The sequence below is a fragment of the Trachurus trachurus genome (assembly GCF_905171665.1).
Source record: "Trachurus trachurus genome assembly, chromosome: 1".
Lineage (NCBI taxonomy): Eukaryota > Metazoa > Chordata > Actinopteri > Carangiformes > Carangidae > Trachurus > Trachurus trachurus.
In genome coordinates this window covers 32,674,137-32,685,705 of record NC_139891.1, presented here as the reverse complement: position 1 = coordinate 32,685,705, position 11,569 = coordinate 32,674,137, and the positions used below count along the sequence as shown (strand labels likewise).

At 40.5% G+C, this 11,569-nt stretch overlaps 1 protein-coding gene and 1 long non-coding RNA gene across 2 annotated transcripts; both read left to right on the top strand.

Annotated features, from left to right (window-relative positions):
• Window positions 1–583: 583 nt before the first annotated feature.
• Window positions 584–4,279, top strand: LOC310987975 (B-cell receptor CD22-like; the record flags this gene model as incomplete). Its single annotated transcript, XM_083974444.1, has 4 exons — window positions 584–599; window positions 693–950; window positions 1,082–1,342; window positions 4,221–4,279. 4 exons carry the CDS (start codon window positions 584–586, stop codon window positions 4,277–4,279), a joined length of 594 nt encoding a protein of 197 aa, XP_083830570.1.
• A 4,264-nt stretch (window positions 4,280–8,543) lies between these two features.
• On the top strand, window positions 8,544–10,998 carry LOC310985816. Its single transcript, XR_014595373.1, has 4 exons — window positions 8,544–8,763; window positions 9,299–9,454; window positions 9,557–9,653; window positions 10,586–10,998. It is a non-coding gene; the product is annotated as an uncharacterized lncRNA (long non-coding RNA).
• The last annotated feature ends 571 nt before the right edge of the window (window positions 10,999–11,569 follow it).

Genomic DNA, 11,569 nt, shown 5'->3' with positions numbered 1-11,569 from the left:
CTGACTGTTACAGGTAAGAACACAAACTGACAAACACAGAAACATAATTAAAAGGTTTGTGTATCACATTTGAATAAAGCACCTTAAAGGGCTGTAGTTGAATGTGAGGAGCTGCTATGAACATGATGAAATAATCCTTTAATAAATCTTTGTAGATTTGTGAAGAACCTCAAATGGCTTTTGGAGTTACAAGGATTATGTTGCTCTGCAGTTACACAGGGAGATTACTGAGTATTTACAATAGAGAGAGACAATATTAGAAGGTGCATTATCAGAACAAAGAATACAAATCTAATTACCACATCCACTTTTTATTCTATTCTATGTTTTCATGTTAACCACTAACACTGTGGGTTCTTCCTCCTGTATCCAGCTCTGGAGGTGCAGGTGACCAGAACAATAACAGTCCATCAGTCTTATACTGAGGCAGAGCTGAAGTGTCTCAGCAGCTGCAGTCCAGCTGTTCGTCTTTCCTACGTCTGGATCAGGAACGGAGAGAAAATCATGGAGGAGGGAAGTTCTTATACAGACAGGTTTTCTCCTGGAGACATGATCTCTTGTGCTTTAAAGGGACATGAGAATCATGGCTCTCCCCCAGTGTGTGAGTTTTCTCTTCTATCTAAGAAACAAAACACTTCAATCCAACACAACATGGCTGCTCAGGAAACACATGTTGATGTTTTCTCCTGCAGATTTTCTGAAGGTGCCGTCAGTGTCAGTGAATCGTCCAGGTGAAATCATGGAGGGCAGCTCAGTGACTCTGACCTGTAGCAGCGGCACTGACTCAGCAGCTAAATACACCTGGTACAAGAAGAACCTGACACTGCTCAACAAAGAACCACAGCTGGTCTTCAGCTCCATCCAGTCCTCTGACTCTGGGGGGTATCACTGTGCAACAGAGAATAAGATGGGGAGGCCGGCGTCTGAATACATCTTTATTGATGTGCAGCGTGAGTGAGAGTGTTATAAGATCTATATGAAACTGATTTGTACTAAGCAGAAAAATGTTTTCCAGCTTTAAAATGTATTATGCTGCCAAACACATGACTATTGACTATGTTGTTGATGTTCCCTCCTCCAGATGCTCCAAAGCTTCCCTCTGTGTCAGTGAGTCCCTCTGCTGAGATAGTGGAGGGCAGTTCAGTGACTCTGACCTGTAGCAGTGATGCTAACCCAGCAGCTAATTACACCTGGTACAAGGAGGATGAAGACTCACCAAAAGCTTCAGGACAGATCTTCAGTATCACTGAATTCAGACCTGAACACAGTGGAAATTATTACTGTGAAGCCCAGAACACAAGAGGACGTCAGAAGTCCACCTTAAATCTGACTGTTGTGTCAGGTGAGTTCTGCACATTCATCATCACACACCTGTTTACTGTACCACAGCTCATGAACATAAAAAACTTTAAAGGAGCTTGAGGCAAGATCAAGGAATAAAACTCATTAGCGATACAACGGCCGTAGCGGCCGTCAGGGTTACTGCAGCCATCAGCCAAGCTGGTGCGGGAGCGCGCATCAACTCTCCACAGCAGTGCAGCTGATGCTGTGACAGTGACACTGTGGCTGAATTGGAAACGGCATAACGTTACTATACCAGTGTTTTCCATTAATCAGCCGCCACAGTTTCGTTTGGGTCCGCCGCAGCAGTCTCTCACAGAAAAAAAGAACAGCTTTATCTCTCATCTCTGCCAGTCAGCCCAACCCTCTACCTGCTGTCTCTCTCACGACACACACACACACACACACACACACACACACACATCGCGCTTGGCTGTTAATAAACAGTAAATGCGCCATGCCCGGCTGCAGCCTCTGTGACGAGCCGCTGCTGCTGCTGCTGCGTGTGTGTGGCTCTGCACTCCTCCGAAAAATGTCAGAGCAAATCTACTTACAGACGTTATTTGGATAAACTGACAACAGATTGGGAATCTAAACTGTCACTTTCTCGCATGAAAAAATATTAAAATTTAAGAAAGTGACGTTATTTCTCTACTCGCTGCTCACATAACTGTTCAGGCTGCAAGACATCCGCCGACCGCTGGTCGCAAGCGGTGGAAAGCCGAAGCTGTCGAGGACGCGCATGCAGCGTCATTTGACGCACATCACATCACAGTGCAGAATATATATATATATATATATATATATATATATATATATATATATATATATATATATATATATATATATATATATATATATATATATATATATATATATATATAGAAGAAGAAGAAGAAGAAGATGAAGAAGGGAGAAGGGAGAAGCGAGTTTTGTGCAGAAAATAAATAATTATCAAACCTGAATGAATCCGGGACACGTATAGCTCAGATAGAAGATTATATATATATATATATATATATATATATATATATATATATATATATATATATATATATATATATATATATTTTTTTTTTTTTTTTTTTTACTTTTTGTGAGCTGTAATATTTCTGCATGGCAACAACTGCACCTTATATTTCTTTTTTGCATGAATTCAAGTTGCATGTCTTTATTTAGCTCCTTCACAGTGAGAAATGTTTCTTATGTAGTTGTAGTGACTTAAGTCTGCCGCTAGGCATCAGTAAAGAGTTATACTTCATTGCTAACACACTTTGCACTGTCTCAGTTCTTCCTCTGTATATACAATGTCTTCAACAAACATGTTTCAAGTTATTTTATGGTGGATTTGTCTTTCCTGTGTTGGACAGTTGAGACAGACAGGAGGATTTAGAGAGAGAGGGGGTCAGGAAACACAGCAAGGGTCAACAACACAGTTATGTCATGAAATAATTTGTTTAGTAGATTTGTTTTCACTCAGATTCTCCAGCTATGAAGTCATCAGATCAATTGTGCTAAGACCAATAAGCTGAACAAGCAGCACAGTGCTTCACTATGTTAAAATGTAATAAGGATTAAAGAATATAGTGGTTATAGGTTATTATGTAGGTTGTTGGAAAACATGCATTTTCTGAAAGCTGTAGTTTGAGCCTACTTCCACCAGATGGTAGTAAAAAGTCTTTTTGTTTTATATCTTTATTCTTAACACCGTGTGTTTACTTTTTTCATTTATTACTTTTTCTTTTTTTTCCATTATTCATATTTACATTATTTGAATGTAGCTACATTGTTGAATCTGTGACATTCAGTTTATTGTTTATGATGATTAAACAGTTGTAATATACACTAAGAATATTTTCCAGGTCTCACAATGATTACAATGAGTAAGTGATAACCTTCAACATCAAAATGTATTATTGCTCAACTATTCTCCCTCATTCTGTAGGTGTCTCTAATTCTGGAGCTGCATGATCCAGATCTGTCACTACAACACTGATTACCATTAGTATTATTATTGATAACACCATTACCTATTGATATTAATGTTATTAATTGTTCACCATAACAACACCAACTGGCAAAAGGCAAGGCAAAACATAAACTGATCCAACCATGTACTGGGTTATTTCCCTATACTGGTTTCGTCTTAATTGGTAAACCGGGGATGGCTCTCCATTCCGACACACCTCCACTCCGTCTGTCAGCTGTCTGCTCGTGCAGTGGTTGGGCTTAGACAATGAAGAGGAGGCTAGACAGGCTAGAAGCATAATGAACATTATATGTCATTAATATGAAAGTATTTGCTTGTTTTGCAGTTAATTATGCACATGATCCGTTTGAACCCAGAAAGGAAAAAAGGATCAATGCGCATTGCGCACTGCATAGCCTCCGGTTCCTTTCTGATTACGTCCGTCTGTCCGTTTGGAGTGAGGGGGTTTCCCCAATGGCCTTTTCGGAATAGCGGGGTGTTTAGAAAAAATAGAAAACCCCGCTATTACGATGAATGGAAGTCTATTTTCGGAAAGGCGGGGTTTCGAAAAGGCGGTAACCAGTGAAACCTCCCATTCATCAGGGGCTGGATGTCCCCGTTCCCATGACTACGTTACAGTGAGTCAATACTTAAACATATCTTAAGTTGAAAAAATGATGATGAATGTGTTATTACACAGTGAGGATAGTGCTGTTTGAAATAACTGTATAAATGGAGCAAGGTTCATCTGAAGGATTCAGTAACTGTAGAGTTTATCTACAAATGTCTGTACCTTCTGTTTGAGAGAACGAGAGAACATCTACCGAGGCTCAAAATAAAGACCTAAGCGATGTTGTTTCTTCTTCCTGTATGGTTTGCAGTAGTCTACCCTCTTATGGTCTCCTATTAGGCTACGTGCAGAAGAAACCACAAGTGAATACTTATAACCCCTATCTGACCACAGAGTGAACAGGAGAAACAATGCAACAACATTTCTCACGGTCTAATAGTATTTTTTTTTTTTTTTGCATTATGATTGACAGGTCAACTGGTTTTCTGTTTGGACGTCTTCATGTTCACTGTAACTTAATACAACAACTTCAGCAAGTGAGAGGGTTATTCTGACCAATTCCCCGGACTTGACCCAGTCCTTTGATTCTGGAAAGAGTAGCTCAAAATTAGATGGGGACATGGGCGTCAGCACTCATCTCTACTGATGTCAAATATGTGTAAGACATTTTATTATAAAATCCATATGAAGCTGATCAGAAACCAGAACAGTGTTATTGAGCCATAATGGTTTTTCTGCTACCAAAAATGTAATTCCTTCATGCAGTTCTGCAGTTAAGGGTGTTTTTAATGTTTGCTTCTCTGTGTCAGTGAGTCTCTCTGCTGAGATAGTGGAGGGCAGTTCAGTGACTCTGACCTGTAGCAGTGACCCAGCAGCTAAGACAGTGAGAATTATTACTGTGTAGTGCAGAACACATGACAACATAAGCCCACTTTAAATCTGACTATTGTGTCAGGTCAGTTCTGCACATTTATCATCACACACCTGTTAAGATATAAAAAAATGTACTGATACAAAGATTGAAACTTTCATGCAGGACTTACTGCATTACTGTTGTACTGGGCTGATTTAAAGATAGTTGTTCCTACTTCACTGACACCTGAGAGTACATGTAAAACTTACTGTTGGCTGCAGAGAAGCTTACCATTTCCTGGCCTGTGGTCAATGCTGTATGCTAATGATACAGAAGGAGAGGAAGTCTTTGTTCTGCTGCTCATACTCTGAGGACAGAGGTCAAGACAATGCTGCTGTGAGTGGAAGAATTTTAAGAAACTAATTTAACACTTTTGTTGATTATTTACTTTCTGATTATTTAATTGCGTCTGATGTCGCAAAGTAAGATAAGAGGAGACGCTATGACTGGAACTTTTATTTTGATCTTCCTTCTCTCTGTACCAGGTAATGTATTTCCACTTCAATACTACAGACCATGTCAGAGAAGGTAAGATTAGACGACAATGGTTCAGTTTAGCTCTACTATCTCCTCTTCTTTGTCTCATTGGCTCACAGTGGGATGATGTTTGAGTCAAAGTACTTTTGGAAATTAATAATCAGTTCATTTTGTTGCAGATTTACAGGCTGATGCAGCTTCACAATATTAAAATGTGACTGTGGTTTGTGCTGTGCTCTGTGTTACAGTGATACAGGGTCAGAATGACTGGACAGTGACCTGTGCTCCAACTCAGATCTGTGCTGTAGTAGGATCAACAGTGGACATAAGCTGCATCTACAGATACCCAGACTGGAGAACTGATGATGATACTACAGTTGGAGAAAGATTGTGGTTCACTAAATCCAGTGGTAATGAACCTGTGGATCTGAGAGCAGACTCAGAGTACTCAGGTCGTGTTCAGTATCTCTGTGGTGACAACGACTGCACTCTGAGAATCACAGACCTGAGAGAGAGCGACTCAGCTGTTTACAAGTTCAGGTTGACAACAAACAAACCAGGAGAGAAATACACTGGTGAAGCTGGAGTCACTTTGTCTGTCACAGGTAACAATTTTATTTTGGCCACGGGGCACTGACCTCCTGAAGAGGCCATTTTTATAGCCTACTGCATGTTTCTTCTTCTTCTTCCTCATCTTCTTCATATTTCGTACCAAATTTCAGTTCATAACTCCTCAAATTTGTCACAATACATCTTATACTGAATGATTGAGATGAGGTCAAAAAACAAACATATATAATTGGACATCTACTGCTCCTGTCAACTTTCACCTAGAGACTCCTTTTAAACTGTAAAATGTAGAAACAAGTCTTGTCTATCGATGTATTATTCCATGTTTTGATAGGTATTGTAGTTTTTGATCAATCCCTGTTCAATGACCATGATTATTTTCAGAGAAATTTTTAGATTATAATAGGTGTGTATTGCGTGGATTGTTGGGGTTAGCATGGGAGAAGTTCCCGGAAATTGTCTAAGGCCTTGTCCACACCAGCCTGGGTATTTTTGAAACCGAAGTTTTGTTAAATAAAATTCTGCGTCCACACGAGTATTGTAATAAAAATATCCCATACACACGCAACCATAAAATCCACTACCAAGTGATGCAATGTAGCCTACGTGTAATACACATGCCATAGCAATAGGTGGCAATGTAAGGTGAAACTGGAAGGCAATCAAAATAGAGCCTCTGCTCTGTTCACGGTTGCAAGAATACCCGGGCTCGTGTGGACAAGGCCTGAAACTTCTCTCTGTATGAGGAAATGTTGTAGTATATTTTGTTTCAAATCAACAGAAAGAGTTCTGTTAAAGCGGAAGTAAGCGATCCGGTCGTTTTGGCTAATGCTGCGTTCCAGGCAGGCTTTTGAAACCATAAATTACAGCTCAAGTCACGACTTACATCTTTGTAGCGTTCCAGGCAACCCATAACTCGTGTTTTTCCGACATGTTGCCTGTGAAAGTCACTATAATGGCCACTCGTATCTTCCGACCCGTGAACTCGTACCAGTTCGATCTGGTACGAGTTCACAGGTCGGAAAAACACGAGTTACGGGTTGCCTTGAACGCACCATAACTTCTTGTCAGCCGATGGAGTTAGCAGCCCCTGCCCTCGTCATGGATCTATTGGTCCTCGTCCCTACGTCACCACATTCACGCGCATCCCTTGGCTGCACACACAGCCCTTCATGCCGTTCTCTCTCCTCATTGGATAAAACTTGTAGGATACAAGGAAAGTTTTCTCCTCGGCTTAGGCTACAGCAGAGCAGAGTCACTGACAGACCCGTGTTTCAGACCAAACACTCTATGTATGTGATTGCCGTCGGAAGATATAACTATTTAAGACTTATATTAACACAAAAATTCCGCTTACTTCTGCTTTAATGAAAGATAAAGACAATCTGAGCTCAAAGCTCCACTTACTAATGACTAAATGGGCTTCAGTGTGAACTTTGGAACACATGAAGGCAACGGTTATTATTGTGTGATCAGATATTCACATTAAGGTCATATGACTTCAGTAGAGGAAACTTAAGGGTCAAAACTTGACTTCTGTGTATTCACACTGAATGAAAATATATTTTTGTTCTTAGGAAATCCAGGTCTACAGGTGCAGGTGAACCGCTCGCCAGATGGCCGGAAGTGGGCAGAGCTGAAGTGTAACAGCAGTTGTCGTCTACCTGATCATTCTTCCTTCACCTGGTACAAGAATGGACAGAAAACTGGGAGAAAAACAGCTTCATTTTCAGACAACTTTGGTTATGAAGACAGTATCAACTGTGCTCTGAAAGGACATGAGGACTTCCTTTCTCCTCCAGTCTGTGAGTTTACTTCAGTCTTCCACTTACATATCACCACCTGGTGGCACATTTAACCTACTGCACATGACTGCACGTATCTATAATATGGAGGACTCAGTTTTCTCTTTCTATATTAACACCATATTTTTGTTCTAAACTCTACTCTTATTCAACAACATATTATGTCTTTAAACATAGATTTAAATGTATGGGGAAACTCTGGTTTAATGAAACATTTGATCTTTCAGGTCTCTTTGATAAATCCTGCATCACTGTGATTTACACTGACAAAAGAATCTGTGCCTTCAAAGGATCATCAGTGGATATTTCTTGTACTTACAACAGTCATTTTTACATTACATCAAAGTTCTGGTTCAGTCCTGAACGTAGTCGTCGTTGGCAGAATCCCTCAGAGCCTGAGGATCTTAGTAAAGACTCTGAATATTCAGGTCGTGTTCAGGTTGTTGAAACAGAGAGAGGACGCTCCACTCTGAGAATCTTTGACCTGAGAGAGACAGATTCAGCTCAGTATCACTTCAAATTCAAAACTAAAAAGTCTGAATGGGGAAACAGTTTACCTGGTACAACTCTGACTGCCACAGGTAAGAACACAAACTGACACAGAAACATTATTAAAACTTTTGTTTATCACATTTGAATAAAGAACATTAAAGAGTTGTAGTTGGATGTGAGGAGCTGCTATGAACATGATGAAATAATCCTTGAACAAATCTTTATAGATAGCCTAAGTGATGAACCTCAAATGGCTTTTTGGAGTTACAAGGATTATATTGATCAAACTCTGTAGTTAAACAAGGAGATTACTGAGTATTTACAATATATTTTATTCTATTTTATGTTTTCATGTTAACCACTAACATTGTGGGTTCTTCCTCCTGTATCCAGCTCTGGAGGTGCAGGTGACCAGAACAATAACAGTCCATCAGTCTTATACTGAGGCAGAGCTGAAGTGTCTCAGCAGCTGCAGTCCAGCTGGTCGTCTTTCCTACGTCTGGTTCAAGAACAAAGAGAAAATCATGGAGGAGGGAAGTTCTTATACAGACAGGTTTTCTCCTGGAGACATGATCTCTTGTGCTTTAAAGGGACATGAGAATCATGGCTCTCCCCCAGTGTGTGAGTTTTCTCTTCTATCTAAGAAATAAATCACTTTAATCCAACACAACATGGCTGCTCAGGAAACACATGTTGTTGTTTTCTCCTGCAGATTTTCTGAAGGTGCCGTCAGTGTCAGTGAATCCTCCAGGTGAAATCATGGAGGGCAGCTCAGTGACTCTGACCTGTAGCAGTGACACTGACTCAGCAGCTAAATACACCTGGTACAAGAAGAACCTGACACTGCTCAACAAAGAACCACAGCTGGTCTTCAGCTCCATCCAGTCCTCTGACTCTGGAGAGTATTACTGTGAAGCTGAGAATCAGCTGGGGAATAGGACGTCTGAATACATCTCTATTGATGTGAAATGTGAGTGAGAGCATGTATCATAAGATCTATATGAAACTGATTAGTAAGTAGAAACAGGATTTCCAGCTTTAAAATGTCATATGCTGCCAAACACATGACCATTGACTATGTTGTTGATGTTCCCTCCTCCAGATGCTCCAAAGCTTCCCTCTGTGTCAGTGAGTCCCTCTGCTGAGATAGTGGAGGGAAGTTCAGTGACTCTGACTCCTCTGAATCCTCCAGGTGAAATCATGGAGGGCAGCTCTCTATCTATCTATCTAGGAGTGCTGTGGAAGCTAATAGCTGTTGCAGCAGTGATTGCCATGGCCCTAGTAATCATACTCTTCTCTGTCTTCTTCTGGATCATGTGAGCAGTTCTGTTTCCCCAAATATTTGTTCACAAACTCATTTAAAATCAGTTCATGTCTTTCAGTGAGTTTAAGCTTTTTTAATTAATTTCCCCAACCAGAAAAAAGAGGGGGTCAGAGCAGAGGTCTGAAGCTGGAGAGAGACCAGACCACAGTGAACAGATGAGAGAGATGAACTCATTCACTTCAGACTTGCAGGTGAGATGGGGGTGCGTTAGTTGTTCTCTTCTCCCAGTCCCAGGTATTTACTGTAGCTTTGGGTTGGGTCGTCAGCTTTGGGTGGTAGTTGTTAACCCGCCCATCATGTGGGTTGTCGGAATCACCTGGGTCAGGGTGTAAGGAGTTGAAGCCTATTGGATGAGCAGTGAAACGCCTCCAAATGCCCAGTGCCCTTCAACTTTGGCACTACGTAAATGACCACAATGACCTTAAGGGGACATTTTTATGAGTTGAATACTGGTTAAATGCACTTGCCTCATGCAAGAATCTGCATTAATTATGTGTCAATAATTGTAGAGTTAATGTAAAATGGGTAGTTTTCTATATTTCCAATGTCCACGTGTTGATCACAAATCACCAAGTTATGTATTTTAAGTTCTTCTTTTACGAGGGTGAGCAGTACTCAGTAACCCAAAGACATCTTATATGCATCGCATTTTCCCATTTTCAGTGGCAATGTTGTATGTATTGTCCCTGTTAAAAAAACATTGAAATAAAATAAAGTTACACAGAGAACATTTATTCCGCTAAACCAGATTGGAATAATAACTGGTTAGGCCAATGTCCTTTCTTTAAATGGGGGAATCTCCTTTTAAAAGCAGAATTAAGAGCAAAGTTAAAGCAGTATTAAAGAACTTTCAGTTTTGGTTGAGTTTGGTGGCGCCGGTGGACCAAAGCGGTAGTGTGAGCACCAGCGCAGCCTGTTGTAAGTCGATGTATTATCAAAAAAGTTTTGAAAATATTATATGAAGGTTGAAAAGTTACTTAGTGTTGGTTTAAAATTTAACAGTCCGAGAGCTCACCAACATGCTCCAGTCTTTGTCCTCCTGCAGTGTTAGCGTCATCTATTTCGCCACTCTGTTTAGACTGAAAATCTCACTGTTACTTGTGCTACTTCCATCCCTCGCCAGGTCTCCACTTTGGCTGAACCGCTCCAAGCAACGCCCATTGACCTGGAACATAGCAGATGGCCAGCAGATTATTCTACAAACCCATGTTATGGTCAGGAAGCCATACAATTCAAGGTTGTATCAAACTTCAGCAGCTTTGTGGGGTAGTGAAGCAACTTATCAACTTCATCTATGTTCATGTCCAGGACCTAAAACATGAAGAACTGCACATCTTTTCTCTCCTAAGTCAATGTATTTGTCCACTGTCTTCAGAGACAACCATCTGTGCAGCAGGATTATCATTACTATCACAGTATCGACTTTTCTGAAGACCAAGCTGTCAGTGTACAACAGGCTAGAGGACACAACATAAAGAAGAAGGAAGACACGCTTTTCTACAATTCTGTGACATTTGACCAGTGTGCCAGTCCAGCCCAGAGGTGAGCAGCTCCTCACACATGAACATCAGTATCAATCATTCTGGTGAAATGTTTTTTTTCTTCCACATTTTATGATCACTTTTGATATTCCCAACTCTTACTGTACTTTTACAGCTGAATTTTTTTTTCTTTATCATCTTGATATTTGATTAATGTCGCTCTCAGAACCAAAGGCCATGAAGCTTCAGAGGTTCCATCTGCTCTGTACAGAAAATGCTGAGTCTTTAGTCAACATGGTAAATATTTTTTCTATTATTCCTCTGAAGGAATATCATTGTCCCATCAAAACAGCACTATTTGAATTTTGTCTTGTTTTGTTTTCTACAGAGTTAATGAATTACTGTGTCATTATCTGACATGTTTCTGGTCAGCTGACCTCCTCCTTCTGTCTCCATGCAACTGCTCCAACAGACCCACAGGAGCTGTAAGAGAGAAGAGACGTAATCCTTCACCATTACCTGTCTGTGGAGGTACCGCTACCAGAAACTGAGACCTGTGTCTCTGTGCTGGGTCACAACTTTGTTTTGACCTAGCTTTGTTTTTGTAGAACATAACTTTGGACACC